General features: G+C 41.6%; 1 protein-coding gene across 1 annotated transcript; it reads left to right on the top strand.

Moving 5' to 3' along the window:
• The first annotated feature begins 3,111 nt into the window (after positions 1-3,111).
• On the top strand, positions 3,112-15,843 carry LOC130290775 (gastrula zinc finger protein XlCGF26.1-like). Its single transcript, XM_056538880.1, has 3 exons — positions 3,112-3,373; positions 12,325-12,603; positions 14,196-15,843. The coding sequence occupies exons 1-3, from the start codon at positions 3,112-3,114 to the stop codon at positions 15,476-15,478; spliced, it is 1,824 nt and encodes a 607-aa protein (XP_056394855.1). The 3' UTR covers positions 15,479-15,843.
• Positions 15,844-20,447: the final 4,604 nt, after the last annotated feature.

Genomic DNA, 20,447 nt, shown 5'->3' with positions numbered 1-20,447 from the left:
CTCGTACATGTCAAGTAATATGGAATTTTGTATTTTATGCCAGTAGTAGGGTGTTGAAAAAAACTGCCTTTCACCATGTAGGTGCAATTCACGCATCTTCTACACGGGTAAGAGCCAGTGTTTTCCACTGTCAAAAATCTCTGAGTCTGTTTCCTCAGGGATACGTCCGCCTTGATGATTTGGTCTTTCAGATTCCTAGGGCGTCTGTAAGCCATCAGTGGTGGTATTTGAAATTCAGGAATGTTTGGGTACTCCTTCAGGAGCAGCACCCAAAATTTCCTCAATATGGTGGATATTTTTCCAGAAATATTATTGTATGTTGACACAAACGCTACTCTTTTGTTCGTGGAAGCGTGTTTAGTGGGATTCAAAAGATCATGTCTAGAGGTTGCTTGAACCTTATCCCGGCAGCTGGAAATGAGTTTCCTCGGGTACCCTCTCTGTAAAAAATTGTCTGCTATTTTATTCATAGCTGGTTCAAGTTTGTCAGGAGTGCTGACGATCCTTTTCACCCTCAATAATTGACTGGTGGGAAGAGACCTCAGCATCGACTTAGGATGGCAGCTGTCATATTTCAAAATAGAGTTACAATCCGTATCCTTAGTGTAGAGGTCAGTGGATAAGCAATTACCGCTGACTTCTACCCAGGTGTCCAAAAATTGGACACCAGACATAGAAGAGGTAAGAGTAAATTGTATGTTCTCATGGATGGTGTTTAAATATGCATGGAAGTCCCCTAGCTGGCCTTGGGAGCCCGCCCATACGATAAAAATATCGTCAATGTACCTCCACCACCCCAGCACATGGCTGAAGTGGTGGGATACATAGATGCGTTGCTTCTCAAGACCAGCAACGAACAGACTTGAAAACGCACTAGAGAGTAACTTGATTGATAAACCCCTATTCAATTTTCTCACTGTTACACATCCTAGTACTCCGGTACTTTACTTACTACCGAAAATCCACAAGTCCCTAGTGGACCCGCCTGGACGCCCGATTGTTTCGGGCACTAACTCAGTGACGAGCCACCTTTCCATTTTTCTTGACAAGGTACTCCGCCCTTATGTATATAATGCGAAATCTTACTTAAGGGATACAGCTGACTTCATTAATAAGATTGAGAAAATTTTCATTCCAGAAGGGACTATACTGGCATCTCTGGACATAACTAGTCTCTATACCTCTATACCACACAGAGAGGGAATACAATGTGTACAACAGACCATTATTGAGGATTTCACTACTGAACAAGTTTCTTTTTTGATAGACTTGCTAACCTTGGTGCTTACTAGGAATTACTTTGTATTCAATGATGAATACTTTACTCAACAGGTCGGCACCGCAATGGGCACCAATGTGGCGCCGACCTACGCAAATCTGTTCTTCGTTGCTGGTCTTGAGGAGCAACGCATCTATGTATCCCACCACTTTAGCCATGTACTGGGGTGATGGAGGTACATTGACGATATTTTTATCGTATGGGCGGGCTCCCAAGGCCAGCTAGGGGACTTCCATGCATATTTAAACACCATCCATGAGAACATACAATTTACTCTTACCTCTTCTAAGTCTGGTGTCCAATTTTTGGACACCTGGGTAGAAGTCAGCGGTAATTGCTTATCCACTGACCTCTACACTAAGGATACGGATTGTAACTCTATTTTGAAATATGACAGCTGCCATCCTAAGTCGATGCTGAGGTCTCTTCCCACCAGTCAATTATTGAGGGTAAAAAAGGATCGTCAGCACTCCTGACAAACTTGAACCAGCTATGAATAAAATAGCAGACAATTTTTTACAGAGAGGGTACCCGAGGAAACTCATTTCCAGCTGCCGGGATAAGGTTCAAGCAACCTCTAGACATGATCTTTTGAATCCCACTAAACACGCTTCCACGAACAAAAGAGTAGCGTTTGTGTCAACATACAATAATACTTCTGGAAAAATATCCACCATATTGAGGAAATTGTGGGTGCTGCTCCTGAAGGAGTACCCAAACATTCCTGAATTTCAAATACCACCACTGATGGCTTACAGACGCCCTAGGAATCTGAAAGACCAAATCATCAAGGCGGACGTATCCCTGAGGAAACAGACTCAGAGATTTTTGACAGTGGAAAACACTGGCTCTTACCCATGTAGAAGATGCGTGAATTGCACCTACATGGTGAAAGGCAGTTTTTTTCAACACCCTACTACTGGCATAAAATACAAAATTCCATATTACTTGACATGTACGAGTGACTTTGTCATCTATATACTATGGTGCCCTTGTAAAAAACTATATGTAGGGGAAACAACCTTTGACTTCAAAACACGTATAAATCAACACCGTTACACTATACGGAAACAAAAACAAGATCTACCAGTTCCGAAGCATTTTCTAGAGGCAGGCCATGGAGAAAAGGACCTGAAATTTATGCTAGTTGATCACGTCACCCCCCCCCCCCCCCCCTTAAAAGGGGCGGGGACCGTGTAAGTCTATTAAGAAAGAAGGAACTTAAATGGATTTTCCAACTCCATACCCTCAAACCAGAGGGTCTGAATGTTGACTTTAAGGTAACACATGCTAATTGTAACGCCTAACTGCTTGAGATAACAATGACACATCCTGATCTGTGTAATAAGTGTTTTCCTAATTGAATATTTTTTTATATATACACTATATCACATTAGTAATACTTTTTTTTGTGTTCCGATCCAGGTCCGACGTGGAAACCCGACCAGATCTCCATCATCCACCTGAAAGTTGAAACCTCCATTAGGATTACTCTCTTTTTCTAAAAACATTTTCTTTTCACAATTTGTGTTGGGCCAAGATGTGGACTCCAATTTAACTAGAGTGGTGTCTACCTGTCATGGAGAACTGGATGTTGTGGACGGGCTAGACATTCATGAGGTACATTAAATCTCCATATCAGGGGCCGGTGTTTTCTCCGCTATGCCCGTACCGTTTAGGTGGTCTAGCAAAAGTTACGGTACACTGGTGAACAACCCCAAATAGTGGGGAGCCAATCACCAGTTGCACTGACACCGTGGGCCCTCTGGGAGAAGTACTGGCAACACAGGGACTATGTCAAGCCTTAAACTGTCCACTTTCCAGCACCTAAGATGGCGGACCGGGAGCTCAAGGTGCCGAGGCGCAGGCGCGAGCTCGGTCGACAAGTGCGCAGGCGCCAATACCCCGAGAGAGGGCCTGCCAACATCCAAGATGACCTGAAGTCTCCAGCCGGAACACCACGCATGTGTAAATTGGAATACCACAGGCCTGCGAACCGGAAGCTTGGATCCGGTCACCGGAAACCACTACAGTCGGCAAGAACGCCGATCACCTATGATATTGCTTTTTTTCGTTCCTATGGAGGAGTCAGGGGTATGTTTGAGATCTCTATGTTCGGGTCCCACGTCCGGGACTGGAGGTATGGACTGATTGACACGGAACATTGTTTTATATATAACACTGTACTGCATAGTAATTGTATATTGTGTGTTTAGCACGAGTGTTTTGTTTTTCTACACTTTATTTGATGTTACACTTAATTTTGCAGTAGAACAGGGTTCCCTGTACATGGGATGTATAGACGTCTATTACTGTGAACCTACTTGTTTGTTTACACATGCTAATTATTGTACGCCCACAGGAAGTGAGGTCACATTGTCTTCCCTTATTTAAAGCACGTATTATGTAACTCACACTGCTTGAGGACGGCCACGTGAGGTGGTTGAAACGTCGCTATTGCATCTTGGTGATAAATAAAAGTCACTATTTTCACTACGCTGGAGTGCTGCTGCGTCTACTTGGTTGCTGAATCGCAGGGGGGGTTATATGTCTGGACCCACAGCGCTTCTATATATCTTGCCCCCCGCAGCACATTTATATCTCTATCCTTTGGCCCCCACAGCGCTTCTATATATGCCCCCCCCCCCCACGTCGGGGAGGGGGGGGGGCATATATAGAAGCGCTGTGGGGGCCAAAGGATAGAGGATAATATGTCTGATCGTGGGGGGCCCGCTGCTGAGACCCCCCGCAATCTCCCTGCAGCACCTGCGTTCCCTGACGTCACACCCCCTCAATTCATGTCTATGGGAGGGGGCGTGACGGCCTCCCATAGACATGAATGGAGGGGGTGTAGCGTGACGTCATGTCCCCAGTCCTGGAAACCCGGAGGTTTCCGAAACTGGAGACGCAGCCCAGCATAGAATGCAGGTGCTGCAGGGAGATCAAGGCGGCCCCCCGCGATCAGACATCTTATCCCCTATTCCTTTGGATAGGGGATAATATGTTTTTGCATGGAATTCCCCCTTTAACCTCTTCAGGACGTAGGGCGTATGCATATGCCCTGCATCCCGAGTCCTTAAGGACGTAGGGCATATGCATACGCCCGTGGGAATTCCGGTCCCCGCCGCTAGCCGGTTGGGGACCGGAACGGGATGCCTGCTGGAATCATTCAGCAGGCATCCCGCCACATCGCCGAGGCATCCCGGGACACATCGCCGAGGGGGGGATGTCGGCGATCACAGAAAATCGCATGTCAATTCAGACATGCAATTTTCTGCTATTGCGGGCTGATCGGGTCTTTGGTGACCCGATCACCCGGAAAATAGGGATGATCGGAGCTGTCAGTGACAGCCCCAATCATCCTGAGTGATAGGAGCGAGGTCACAGTGCTGCGATCTTCTCCTATCCCCTGCCATTGGCCAGAACTGATTCTCACCAATGGCAGCGCAGGACAGTGGGTTGCCATGGCAGCCCCCCATTCTGCCCACCCCTGGATGTCAGGCAGAACGGGGGGAGAAGATGGAGGCCGGTACCTGAGGACAAGATGCCGTGGGGATCGTCGCTGGAGACAGCCGATCACGGCGCAGGTAGGGAAACAAAGGTGGGGGGGGGGGGGAAGGAAGGGGCAGTAAGCGATTTTTACTGCTGACCTTCCTAGTGGATGCCAAACTGCAACCCCCAGCATACCAAGACTGCCCAGGCATGCTGGGAGTTGTAATTTTGCAACATCTGGAGGGTCACAGTTTGGAGACCACTGTTACAGTGGTGCCCAAACAGTAGCCCTCCAGATGTTGCCAAACTACAACTCTCAGCATGCCAAGACTGCCCAGGCATGCTGGGAGTTGTAGTTCTGTAACATCTGTCCCTTCAGATTTTGCAATTTTTATGACATTTTTGAAAATTGCTGCTCTACTTTGAAGCCCTCTAATTTTTTCAGAAAGTAAAAATATGTCCATTTTATGATGCCAACATAAAGTGGACATATTGTATTTGTGAAGAAAAATAAAATGTATTTGGAATATCCATTTTCCTTACAAGTAGAGAGCTTCAAAGTTAGAAAAATGCTAAATTTTCAAAATGTTCATGATATTTTGGGATTTTTCACCAAAGAAGGATGCAAGTAACAACAAAAATTTACCACAAAAATAAAGTAGAATATGTCATGAAAAACAATATCAGAATCAGAATATTCGGTAAAAGCGTTTTAGAGTTATTAATGCGTAAAGTGACGGTAGTCAGAATTGTGAAAAAGGGCTGCGTCCTTAAGGTGAAAAAGGGCTGCGTCCTTAAGGGGTTAAGTGAGGTTGATTACTGACCCAATCAAAGGCCTTTTTCTCTTCTGTATTGAGATCTTTCTCTGGATGAACTAAGCATCTCGTATCGCTAAGCACCGCAGTAGTGAAGAGATCTAATGGAGTGCCTGGGCATACTGGGGGTTAAAAGTTGACGGCTTTCCCCCTGAGAATTTAGTTGTATATATCTCTTTACTTTCTACGAATGAAGAGTCTGCAGCTAACGCAGCCAATATCCTCACATCATCGGATTCCCTTTCATCAAGACCTGAAGCTACACTAAAACCTAATAGGCCTATGCATATTGGTGACTTTCTTTTTGTTAACGAAAGATCGAATCTTCCTTATTGTTAAATATTTTATGCAGATTTATTTTCCTGACTGCTTTGAAGAGGTCGACTTCAAACTGGGGGAAGTCGAACCCCTCATGCCGTCCATAATTAAGACCCTTGGACAAGACGGCAATGACTTCCGATATTGATAGTGAAGGAGGAGGAAATCGGAAGCTGAGATCGCGCTGTTCCAGAGAAGATTCAAGGATACTGGTAGAAGTCTTAATTTCTTTTATTCTATTCACACAACGCGTTTCTGGATATTAATAATCCTTTCTTCAGGCGTGATACAAAACAGAATGCAGGAGATATATATAAGGGAAGTGATGTATCGCACCTGGATAACAACACGCCCACAATTCTCACACAAGTAAACATAATGGATATTATTAATGCTACATATAATCACTAAATAATAAATCCACTATATTCCACAATAGATAATAAACCTGTCCAATAACAGAAAGGATTATTTTACAAAAAAAATGCAATAATGTACAAATGCATAAAAACACATTGATACATAAAAAACACACAATAAAACCTACATTAAAAGGCCGTTTTTTCTATACACTCATTTAACCCCTCGGGCCACATAGTATTAAATCTAAAAATCCAATACGATTCTCGGTTAATTAACTGTTGATACCGATTAGGATTATTAGCAGGAATTTGTTCGATTACAAAAACTGACAGACAGTCGATATTATCAGGGTGACTTAAGGTTATGTGTCTCGAGACACTGTGCTACATAAATTTTTTTGCAATATTAGAGCGATGTTTGTTCATTCGAGCTCGCAAACTTTGCACTGTGCGCCCAATATATTGGATCCCACATCTACATATTAGTAAATAAACTACAAAAGAAGATGCACAATTTGCACTATCCCTGCACTTTATTACCTCCTGAGTGGAAAAAGATGTTAGTAGGGATGTATTCTTACAGGGGATCCATTTGCAGCACAGACATCTCGAGGTCCCACACTTAAAGGTACCTGATTTTGCATTTTTTGTAATATCTCTAGAGATTACATCATTATTCAATATTTTTAGCCTACTTGGGGCTAACTGATTTCTAAGGGTTTTTGCCCTTCGAAATGTTAAATTAGGTCTCTTTGGTAAAACTTGTTTTAAAATCGGATCTGCATGCAGGATTCCCCAATATTTAGTCAGTATCCCCCGGATCCGATCAGGATTATTGTTATAAGTGGTAATAAAATTAAATTTCCTTTTATTATTAATATTCTGGATCACAGCATTCCTTCCTTTTGTCTTTTTATTTATTTTATGTACCAACTCCTTGCGTTCTAAGGTGCTTGCTTTCTGAAAAGCAGTGGACACTATTTTTTTGGAATAACCCTTTTCTAAAAATCTTTCCTGCAGTATTTTAGATTGCACAAGAAAATCTGCATCAGAACTGCAGTTTTTCCGCACACGCTGATATTGTCCATATGGGACATTTAAAATCCATTTCGGATAATGACAACTATTAAAGTTCAAAAAGCTATTCACATCTACCTTTTTGAAATGTGTGCGTGTCTGTATTTCATCTGTGTTATTTTTAAAAACTTCCAAATCTAAAAACACGCAACTGGTAGATGAAATAGTTGGAGTAAATAATAATCCCCAATCATTGTGATTAATTTCATTAATAAAAAGTGTTGCTTCATCTTCAGTGCCATTCCAAAGTATAAATAAATCATCTATAAAACGCTTATAAAATATGATGTGCGGATTTAAAATGCGAAGGGACTCGAAATGCCCCATATATAAATTTGCATAACTTGGGGAAAATCGAGTCCCCATCGCACAACCGAGGGTCTGTCTAAAAATGTGTCCATTAAAAGAAAAAATATTGTGCTCAAGAATAAAATCAATGGAATAAAGAAGAAATTCCAACTGGGCACTAGATATAGCAGCATCTTGTTCCAAATAGTATCTGATTGCACCAAGCCCTTTTTCTTTTAAAATGTTGGAATACAAAGCACTAACATCCAAGGTTATAAATAAATAATTATTATTATCAATATTTCTAAAAAATTCCAATTCTTGAATGAGCTGGGTGGAGTCTCTTAAAAAGCTAGGCAGTTCCAACACATATTGCTGTAAAAAAAAGGTCCACAAAATGGGATAGGTGGGAACTAATAGCACCAACCCCAGAGATAATTGGTCTCCCGGGGGGATTACTTTGATCCTTGTGGACCTTTGGCAAATAATAAAAGGTGGGGAGTTGGTAATTTTTGATCTTTAAAAATGCATATTCATTTTTATTTAGCACCTGAATGTCAAAGGCATTCTTGATAAAGAATAAAAAATCCTCAAAATATTTTACAGAGGGATCATCTGACAGGACTTCATAATAATTCATATCCGAAAGGATTCGCATTGCCTCCTTAATGTAATCCGATCTATTTAAAATGACTGTACCCCCCCCCCCTTTATCAGCGGGTCTCACTATAATATTCTCATTATTTCTTAATGATTTGAGCGCTTTTCGTTCTTCCAAGGATAAATTATCCTTATGAGTCAAACGGGGAGTTTCATTAATGTTCCTAAAATCATTCCCCACCAATGAGTAAAATGTCTCCACAAAATTGCCTCTGTGTCCCAGAGGAAAAAAAGTGGATTTTTTGTGCACATCCATATGTTTACCACGTGCATCTAAAATATCAATATTGTCATGGTCATCAACATTAGTCGGAATATTTGCTTCAAGTTTACCTGTTTTGTTTTCCTTAAAAACAAAAAAAACGTGTGAGGGCCAATTTGCGAATATATTCATTCAAATCCAAAAACAACTGAAAAGGGTCCGGAGCAGTAGAGGGACAAAATGAGAGTCCCTTGGCTAAAAGGGAAATCTCATTATCACCCAATACATGTGATGATATGTTAAATATGTTTCCTTTTTTGCGGCCCCCCCTGCATCCCCGTGGTCTATTTTTCTTTTTGTACTTTTTAATGTTGGTGAATTTATTTCCAGATGTGGAATCAAAGAGAGAGATGACGTGGCTATTGATTTGGTGACTGTAGACAGTCGATGTTTCAGTGGGAAATAATGCGGTAGTGTGTCCCGCTTCAGACTGATAATAGGTATTATCGTGGTGGTATGGGTGAGGACAGGGCGGGTGGCCCGAGGGGTTAAATGAGTGTATAGAAAAAACGGCCTTTTAATGTAGGTTTTATTGTGTGTTTTTTATGTATCAATGTGTTTTTATGCATTTGTACATTATTGCATTTTTTTGTAAAATAATCCTTTCTGTTATTGGACAGGTTTATTATCTATTGTGGAATATAGTGGATTTATTATTTAGTGATTATATGTAGCATTAATAATATCCATTATGTTTACTTGTGTGAGAATTGTGGGCGTGTTGTTATCCAGGTGCGATACGTCACTTCCCTTATATATATATCTCCTGCATTCTGTGTTTTGTATCACGCCTGAAGAAAGGATTATTAATATCCAGAAACGCGTTGTGTGAATAGAATAAAAGAAATTAAGACTTCTACCAGTATCCTTGAATCTTCTCTGCAACAGCGCGATCTCAGCTTCCGATTTCCTCCTCCTTCACTGTCTCTTACACGCCGGTGGATCCAGCGTGGGAAGCCGCAGCAGTTGTTACATTAAGCCCACATCAGCGTTGTGCCTGGAATATGCACAACCTGACCAGGTGAGTGCGTTCCTCATTATCCCACATTATCCCATTTGGTCTGGAAGATCGCACACAGAAGCGCTCTGTTGTTTTTTGTTCCGATATTGATGACATTGTCTGTACTAGTTACTCCTGCCACGACACTGTCTTTCCCTTCTGTTGGTATCTGTTCATTCCTCCTCTTATGCTTCCCCCTCCTAATCTTTCTCCTAAAGGGGCTTCATCTTTTTTATCTTTCGACTTTTGATCCCTAGTTGTTTCCTTGTTGGCTTCATCCGATGCACTCGTATCAGAGTCTGTGGTCCAATAGTCAGGACTTCTGTTTTTTCTTTAGAAATTTTCTCCTTCTCCCTTTTTGATTAACTCCTGCAGGTTTTTGATTTCTCCAAGTGAACACTGCGTCTGTGTCGTAATTGCTTTTATCACAAAGGAATTTGTCCCTTTTCCGATCTGACTTCTTTCTGATCTCCTCCACTGACACAACCTGAAGCCTGTCTAGCCATGCCGGATATACATGTGTACGAGGGTCCTGAGGTTGTTATTGATCCATTATCTTAATTTCCAGCTTCTAGGACAGTGGTTCTCAACCTTTTTCGCAACTGTACCCCCAATGGGTGAAAGTATGTCCGCAGGTACCCCTTTCGCGTAAGTTTGTGCAGAACTTACATGCGAGGCGTACCCGTGGACAAAATAAGTAATAAAAGTACTTAATTTCATAATGGCGTGTACTTACCTTTCTAATGCGAAACTTAATCTCCTTGTGCCATTATTTCACCCTCCCTCTGATCCCCTTTTGCCATAATCGGATAAAAGGATTAAGATTGAGAGGGGGGGGGATAAGGATTATCCCCCTCCTCCATATGAATCCCCCTGTGCCATTATCCCCCCCTCCCTCTGATCCCCTTTTGCCATTATTCCCCCCTCCCTCTGATCCCCTTTTGCCATTATTCACCCCCCCCCCCATATTAATTCCCTTGTGCCATTATTCTCCTCTCCGATCCCCCTAGGCCAATATATGAGATACATACAATAACACCCTCCCATATTGCGGTGTTACACTTAGTTTAACATTCTTCCCAGGCCTTTGTCTATGCCGTTCGGCGGGAGTCAGAGGGCCGCACTGACGAGTGACATCCTTCTGCGCTGTCCTTCCGGCTCCGCACATTGTCAGGGATGTCATACATCAGGCCCAGCAGCCACTGCAGCTCACGGTACACTATAGTGAGCTGCCGCGGTGACTGTGGTGTCCAATCCCCGCCCTGCGATGACAAATACTGGCAAATGCATGGCCGGTATTTGTCAGCGAAATGCTGTATCCCCGCATAACTCCTGGCATACCCCTAGGGGTACGCTTACCTCTGGTTGAGAACCCTTGTTCTTGGAGACCTGCAGCTATAAGGCTGAGATAACACCTCCTGTTATGTCATTTTTGGGCATTATGATAATAAAATGTAATTTAAAATGGGCTAGCTGACTGTCTAAATGAATACTTCTGTTCAGTTTTTACAAAGGAATATTAAGGAAAAGGACCTCCGTTAGGGAGGAAGACTAATGAATCTCTTGGTGCATGTGCGTACAGAGAAAGGCATTCTAAGTCAGCTATCTAAAATAGTGTTTCCCAACCAGGGTGCCTCCAGGTTTTGCAAAACTACAACTTCCAGCATGTCTGGGTAGCCAGGCACCCTGGTTGGGAAACACTGGTCTAAAGTTAAGACAGAAAAGTCACACAGACCTAATCAGATACACCGACATTATTAAAAGAGCCTAGCCGTAGACTGCTCACTACTTCTCTATAATGTTCTCCATGCTACTGCTGATTTTTAGTGTGTACTATAAAGAGACAGAAGAACAGGATCCTCTTGTCTGTGTATCCAGTGTATGGAAGACATCATAGAGGCTAGGGTGCACCCACCAGCTTAGAGACAACTAAAAATTTAAGATTGAGCAGAAACCTGGTGAAACATGCAATATATAAGGTACAGTATATAATGGCTTGAAAAAATGCTACTCCTTATGTACACTCCCACATAAAGTAGATTATCCTGATACATTACCCAAAAGACAGCCGTGCTTTTATAATTTTTTTTCACCCTAAAAATATTCCAGGTGACTTTACTGTCTGATGACTTTTACAATATTTCTTTTACAGCTTTTGAATCAAGGGAATGATCTGATCTATATTAATGCTCCAGACAGAATGGTAAAAGAAGAAGAGACAGATGTAATCAGTGATGAGCAGTATAAGGAGGACATTCCTGGAGGGAAAGATCTGCTCCATATTAATGCTACAGACATAAAGGAAGAAGAGACAGATGTGAGCAGTGATGAGCAGTATAAGGAGGACATTCCCACAGGGAAAGATCTGAACTCTATTTTTGCTACAGACATAACGAAAGAAGAAAAGGCAGATGTGAGCAATGATGAGCAATTAAAGGAGGACATTCCTACAGGGAAAGATCTTAACTCTATTAATGCTCCAGACAAAAGGGTAAAAGAAGAAGATGAGACAGATGTGAGTGGTGATGAGCAGTATATGGAGGACATTCCTACAGGGAAAGATCTGAACTATATTAACACTACAGACATAAAGAAAGAAGAAGAGACAGATGTGAGCAGTGATGAGCAGTATATGAAGGACATTCCTTCAGGGAAAGATCTTATCTATGCTACAGACATAAAGGAAGAAGAAGAGACAGATGTGAGTGGTGATGAGCAGTATAAAAAGGACATTCCTACAGGGAAATATCTTAACTCTATTAATACTCCAGACAAAAGGGTAAAAGAAGAAGAGACAGATGTGAGGGGCAATCAGCAGTATAAAGAGGACATTCCTACAAGGAACGATCTGATCTATATTAATGCTACAAACATAAAGGTAAAAGAAGAAGAAGAGACAGATGTGCGCGGTCATGAGCAGTATATGAAGGTCATTCCTACAGGGAAAGATCTGAACTATATTAATACTACAGACATAAAGGAAGAAGAGGAGACAGATGTGAGCAGTGATGAACAGTATAAAGAGGACATTCCTACAGGTTATTGTCCAGGTGAGTAGTAACCATTAAATGCAGAGTGGAGTCACAGATGTTATTTAGTCAGTTTCAAAGGGAATTTCTAAAAAATTCAAAAAATTGGTGTACATCTGCTGTTACTTTTTATTCTGTACATTTCCTATTCAGCCTAAAAATAAATAAAATATGGGTAAAAATGTGACATTGCTGATGAGGAAAAAGTATTTTCACAATTTTTGGACAAATGAGCTATTAACTCCAATTATATATAGAAGAAAGAAAGAGATAGAAGATTTGCTGAAATATAAGCAACAGCTGCAGACTTATAGATGGTTCAGCTCCTGTGCACATCCTAGACTAAATAACAACTACTAACAGTAGCTAATCCTAACAGTAGTAAAATGAAAACATTTTTTGGATGCTTTAGTTTTTACATTGTACTTTAGAGTAAAGTTGACGTCCTCTTTATTCTATGGGTCGATAAGATTAAAGTCATAGATGAAATTGTACTGACACATAGAATAAAAAAAAGTACAGTGACCCCTCGACCTACGATGGCCCTGACATACGATAATTTCAACATGCGATGGCCTCTCAGAGGTCATATTGAAGGCAGCATCAACATACGATGCTTTTTTATGTCGGGGCCATCGTATAAATGGCTATCCGGCAGCGCAGACTGCTTCAGCTGCCACCGGATAGCCGTTTACGGTGCCCCATGAGCTCCGGTGATGTCTCTTACCTGTCCTCGGGGCTCCGGCGCGTCCTCTTTGGGATCCCCTGCATCGTCGGCGCTCTCCATCGACATAATCACGTCGCTGCGCACGCCGTCCCGTCTTCCAATAGGAGCGGCGTGCGTAGCAACGTGATGGCGGCGATGGAGAGCACGGATGCCGGGGAAGCAGATGCCTTGCCGGAGCATCGGGGACACCTAGGGGACGCGGCGACAGCGATGGACGGCGACATCCAGGGCAGCGGTGACGGTACAACTTCCTCTAACAGTGAGTACAACTTCCTCTAACAGTGGTCTACAACCTGCGGACCTCCAGATGTTGCAAAACTACAACACCCAGCATGCCCGGACAGCCAACGGCTGTCCGGGCATGCTGGGTGTTGTAGTTTTGCAACATCTGGAGGTCCGCAGGTTGTAGACCACTGTCCTATACTTTACATTGCACTGATCCCTCAACATGCAATGGTTTCAACAATTGATGGTCCATTTGGAACGGATTACCATCGTATGTTGAGGGACCACTGTATTGTAAAAACTAAAGCATCCAAAATTACATATTTTTCAATTTTCCAGTATACTTTATGGTAACATGAAGGGTGTCAGTACAAAGTACAATTGGTCTTGCAAAATACAAGCCCTCGTATTGGTCTGTGAATGGGTATGAGTGGTGGTTTTAAGAAGGCGAGAAGAAAAAGAAAAAATGATCACTGCGATCTCAGTCTTACTGCAGGAGATGGGGGAGAGAAGATTATTAGATCAGATAGTGAGAATGTTCTATGATGTCAAATAATGAAATAATTCAGCACTAATTGTACATGTGACTGACTGTACATGTGGGCAAAATGTTTAAGGTTCTATTACTGATAAATAACATAAACTGTTTTATCCTTGGCAGATGACAGTACCAGGAGATCAGAGGAGAATCTTATATCTTCATATTATAAAGCAGATGATCATACCACACAAGATACACAGAGAATTCACACAGAGGAGAAGCAATTTTCATGCCAAGAATGTGGGAAATGTTTTATTTTCAAATCACAGCTTGATAGACATGTGAGAACTCACACAGGGGGGAAGCCATTTTCATGTCAAGAATGTGGGAAACGTTTTACTATGAAATCACATCTTGTTCAACATCAGAGAATTCACACTGGGGAGAAGGCATTTCCATGTCAAGAATGTGGAAAATGTTTTACTATGAAATCATATCTTGTTGACCATCAGAGGATTCACACAGGGGAGAAACCATTTTCATGCCAAGAATGTGGGAAGTGTTATAGGCAGAAAGTAAATCTTATTCGCCATCAAGAAATTCACACTGGGGAGAAGCCATTTTCATGTTCTCAATGTGGGAAATGTTTTACTTTGAAATTAAGGCTTGTTGCACATCTGAGAGTTCACACAGGAGAGAAGCCTTTTTCATGCCAAGAATGTGGGAAATGTTTTACAGTTGAATCAAACCTCGTTGAACATCAGAGAGCTCACACAGGAGAAAAGCCATTTTCATGTCTAGAATGTGGGAAATGTTTTTCTATAAGAAAAAATCTTCTTGACCATGAGAGGATTCACACAGGAGAAAAGCCATTTCCATGCTTAGAATGTGGCAAATGTTTGAATCCAAAATCAGCTCTTGTTAAACATCAAAAAACTCACACAGGAGAGAAGCCATTTTCATGCTCAGAATGCGAAAAATGTTTCAGGGAGAGAACAGATTTGATTCGCCATCAAAGAATTCACACAGGCGAGAAGCCATTTTCATGCTTAGAATGTGGAAAATGTTTTTCGGAGAAAGGAAAGCTTGTTGAATATCATAGAACGCACACAGGGGAGAAACCATTTCCATGCTCAGAATGTGGGAAATGTTTTTATCTGAAATCAAAGCTTGTTGAACATCAAAAAACTCACACAGGCGAGAAGCCATTTTCATGCTCAAAATGTGGAAAATGTTTTTTGGAGAAAAGAAAGCTTGTTGAACATCATAGAATTCACACAGGAGAGAAGCCATTTTCATGCCAAGAATGTGGGAAATGTTTTGCTGTGAAATCACGTCTCGTTCTACATCATAGAACTCACACTGGGGAGAAGCCATATTCATGCTCAGAATGTGGCAAATGCTTTACTCAGAAATCACATCTTGTTGAACATCAGAGAATTCACACACGGAAGAAGTCATAATAACCAGAATGTGGGAAACGTTTTTATCCACAAATCACATCTTCATAAATACCAAAGAATTCAGGCAGTGAAGCAGCCTTATTTAATTTAACTTTTTTATTGGCAAATAATACAGTAAAATAATTAACACAATTGTTACAGTAAAGCCATTTAGAGGAATAAATTATGATTGAAAATGCCTGTTATATAAGAAGCAAAATGGGGGGAATTTTATTATTTTCTTTACACTTGTTTTTGTGTTTATAAGTTGCATTTATTGCGTAGTGAACATGGTTGCAGGTTTTTTTTTTGTGACTTTTCATCTACCACACTTTCTTAGTGTGGGTCTACTTTTCTGGCAGATGCAGTGGATAGTAATTTTTGGGCAAAATATTTGCCCAAGTGGCCGTATTTTGTGCAGACACACACAAATCCAATAGTATTCTATTTGTTTGTTGTGTATTTCTCGCATACTTAATAGGGTACTCCACTGCCCCAGTGTTCAGAATATTTTGTTCCAAACGCTGGGTGCGGGCTGTGGGGTCGTGACATCACGCCACGCCCCTCGAGATGTCACACCACACCCTTCGAGATGTCACACCACACCCCTTCAGTGCAAATCTATGGGAAGGGGCGTGTGAAAAAAATCACAAATAATTAGTAAATTGACTAGAAACACTGTGTTACATTGTGATTTACATGTGAATAAAACACAGAGGATTATTCAAAGGAAATCCTGAGTGCCGAGGTTTCTTTTTCTTTTCTTTTTTTTTTCTTTTGTAAAATTTTTACATACAAAATATCTTTCACAAAATTTCAATTCACAATTATTATTTAGGCACAATCCTAACATACAAAGTATCTAAACAATTGCAAAATTTCCAAAAGTTGCGTCAGTGAAAAAAGATGGCTCTCAAACCATGGAGATGCACAAAAATAACTTTTTTTTTTTTAACGAAAAATACATTTTATAGTGTCACTGTAATGAACCATTCTAAAAAGTATATGTATTAGGTTTCGCCATAATTGTACTGACCTGCAGAAGAAAATTGCCATGGCATTTGTAAGCACTCCTTGTTCTGTGCTAATTTTGACATGCAGAAAGTCTAATAAAGCAGAGCCTCCAGTGGTGACCCCAGGGTGCCGGAACTCATTTGGTATTGGCAACCCCACTTGACAGATGGCACGAAGCACGCACGTTATCTCTCACTCTTCCAAGCACTCACCTCTACTGTTCCGGCCTTCTGGCTTTTGATCTGCAGAGTAATTTCTATAGATCCGGAAGGATGTCCGGGCAGTTTTACGCAGCGCACATTCACTTATTTATTTATATGGTTTTTGTCACTGTGCTCACGTTTGTGTTCTTTATGTGTCACAAGAATTTGGTAGGGTGCGGTTGCCCTTCTGGGTGTTCCTCCTGCCGATCTAGAGGACGTGTGTCACCTCCCTGCCATACCCCGTGGTATTCCTGCTTTGGCATGAGTACCAAACCGGTTTTATTGGTTCCTTCGTGGCAACCTGGTTAACGCCTAGTTGCCCCCCGGGAACACTTTTAGGTCCCTGAGTAGCTTTGTCGAAAAGGGACATTGTTCCTGGAGCCTCGCAGGTGCCTTAAGGCTTGGAGGTTAAGGGTTTTGTTGGGTGGGGGGGGCCTCTCTCCTTTCGGTGAAGGGCTTGTGATGGACTGCATCCTCATGCACGGTTTTTGTGTGAACACGTTTGCACTTTTTACTTGCACTTGGGTGATTTGAGAGCACCAACCTCAGCTTTACAGAGTACTACCCGGCACAGGAGTAAATCTGGAAAAACTCCAACCTTTATGGCTCATTCACATAAGCGGGTTTCCTTTCAAACTTGTATTTCCTGCTGCAAATTTTAAAGGGGGCGGGGTCTCTGTGGCCTGTCAGCAGAAGATTTTTTTTAGCAGCGGGTTTACGCTGTTGAAAATCCGCCACAGACCCTATTGACTTCAAAAATGGCCAACAAATTTTTGCTGGCAGCCAGTGGAGAGCCGCCGTCTTTCGAACTCACAGCAGGTTTGAAAGGAAATCCGCTCATGTGAACAAGACCTTTAGAGTACGTTCACACGTGCATATTTTCTGCTGCAGGTCTGCCGTAACAGATTTTGCTACCCATTTAGGTCAACGGCAGCAAAAATATGCATGTGTAAACGTATCCTTAGAGCAGGGTCACATAAGGCTCAGTACGTAGTGATTTTTTAATCAGTACATGAAGCACAATCACTTTCGGATGGAAGCTATAAAGTCAGTAACCAATCTTATTTTGCCGGAAGATTTCCTGACTACCTTGGATCTCAAGGAAGCCTTCCTCCATATTCCCAACCATCCTGGATCCGGAAGATTTTTGAGGATCGCATTCTAGGTCAAGGGAGTCTTAAAACATTTTCAGTTTGTAGCCCTCCGGTTTGGCATTTCTTCAGCCCCACACACTTTTACAAAAGTGGTGGTCTCAGTGGAGGCAGTTCTTACCCCTTAAGGACAAGGCCGATTTTATTTTTTCATTTTCGTTTTTAACTACTTGCCTTCTAAAAATCATAACTCTATTATATTACCTTCCACAGACCCATATGAGGGCTTGTTTTTGCGTCACCAATTTTACTTTATAATGATATCACTTATTTCACCATAAAATGTACGGCGCAACCAAAAAAATATTGTTTATGTGGGAAAACCGCAATGTAGCAAATTTTTCTATTTTTTTTAAGTTTTCATGCTGTACACTTTACAGTAAAAATGACATCTTTATTCTGTGGGTCAATACAATAAAAATGATACCCATGTTATATGCCTTTTTAGAATTGTACCGCTTTAAAAAAATCTCAAACTACTTTAACAAAATTAGTATGTTTGAAACTGCTCTATTTTGACCACCTATAGCTTTTCCTATTTTACTGTATACAGGACGGTATGAGGGCTCATTTATTGCGCTGTGATCTGTAGTTTGTATCGGTACCACATTTGTTTATATTTAAGTTTTTTTATAAAAAAAAATTTGGGAATAAAATATTTTTACATTTACGCCTTTCACCATATGAGATTGAGAAAACAATATTTTTTGATAGTTCAGATTTTTACACATGCGGCAATACCAAACATGTTTATTAATTAATTTTTTATTCTTTTTTGGGGGTAAAATGGGAAAACTAATTATTTACATTTTTATTGAGGGAGGGGATTTTTTCACATTTTTTTTTTTTTTTTACACTATAATAGTCTCCATAGGGGACTATTTGTAGCAATCATTTGATTGCTAATACTGTTCAGTGCTATGCATAGGGCATAGCACTGATCAGTGTTATCGGTCATCTTCTGATCTAGTCTGCTTGATCTCAGACCAGAGCAGAAGACCCCAGGAGACGGATGGAGATTCCCTCACCTTCCTCCGTCCGTCTCCTGGGGTCTTCTGCTCTGGTCTGAGATCGAGCAGACCAGAGCAGAAGATGACTGATAACACTGATCAGTGCTATGCCCTATGCATGACACTGAACAGTATTAGCAATCAAATGATTTCTACAAATAATCACCTATGGAGACTATTAAAGCTTTAAAAAAGAATGTGAAATATCCCCTCCCCCCAATAAAAATGTAAATCATCCGCTGCAGGTGATCCCATCATCCAATTAAAGTACCCCACTGCCGGAGATGCCGTGATCTATATTGATCACTGCATCTGACGTTAAAGGAATACTCCGGTGCTTACACATCTTATCCCCTATCCAAAAGACCCCCGGGATCTTGCACGCGCACCCCCGTTTGTAATCAGTCCCCGGAGCGTGTTCGCTCCATGTCTGATTACCGACGACCACACGGCCGGCGGCGTGTGACGTCACGCTCTGCCACTCAATGCAAGCCTACGGCAGGGGGCGTGATAGCTGTCCCCAGCGGCGGAACTCACGCGGTCAGGTATCTTATCCCCTATCGTTTGGATAGGGGATAAGATGTGTAAGCACCGGAGTACCCCTTAAATGGCGGACATCCACATGATTGCGAATGTCGGCCATTACCGGCGGCTCCCTGGCTGCTGAAAGCAGCACTCCAGGCTGCACTTTCTGTGTTTGGACCTCGGTCCTAAGTCTGTGTATAAGATGCGGGAAAATGTGCTCTTGGGCTTTTTTAAGCACAATTAAAACATAGATAACTTAATTTTTTTTAAACAAAGTATATTAGAAATATTTTTTATTTACCATAAGGAGTGCAATAGCAAAAATTTATTTTAATGAGAGTTACCCTTTAACCCCGTAGAGGGACTGAAGGGAGGATGTCCATTTAATCCCCAAATAGGAAAAACCAGAGAAAGTCTTTAAAGCCAAATGTATAGGCAATAGACTGTTGTGTAAGAGGCGGGACATTACAATAGAGTTTCTCAGATTTCGTTATATTTACACGTAGCTCCAACCACTGGGCGAAATCATCACAAAGTTGAAAAATATTCAGCAAGGACACAAGGGGATTCGTAAGAGTCAACAAGTGGCCATCTTCAAAAAGTTTCACCTTATACACAGACGAGCCAATTGTCATGCAACTGATGTCAGGATGATCCCTAATCAACTCTGCCAAAAGCTTTATCACTAACGCGAAAAGAGCTGGCGACAAGTATGCAGTCGGCGCTGAGTACAAATTAGTCAAAATCAGAATAAAGGGACCCAAGAAACCAAATTTAGACAACAGTGCGAACAGGTAAGGCCAAGACACACAATCAAATATATATGAGGGTGCACTGTGGGGCATTATATATATGAGGGTGCACTGTGGGGCATTATATATATGAGGGGGACACCGAGGGCACATTTTTATATGAGAAGAACAGGAGGGCAATATATATATTGCCTTATGTTCTTCTCATATAAAAATGTGCCCTCTGTGTCCCCCTCATATTTACGATGCCTCCTAATTTTTTAAATATGCCCTCGTGCCCCCTCATAAGCCCTTTTGTGTCCCCTTATGTATAAATAAATAATAATGCCCACTGT

The sequence above is a fragment of the Hyla sarda genome, chromosome 1 (assembly GCF_029499605.1).
Source record: "Hyla sarda isolate aHylSar1 chromosome 1, aHylSar1.hap1, whole genome shotgun sequence".
NCBI lineage: Eukaryota > Metazoa > Chordata > Amphibia > Anura > Hylidae > Hyla > Hyla sarda.
The sequence above is the reverse complement of the archived record's forward strand: the minus strand, read 5'-3'. Positions and strand labels throughout refer to the sequence as shown.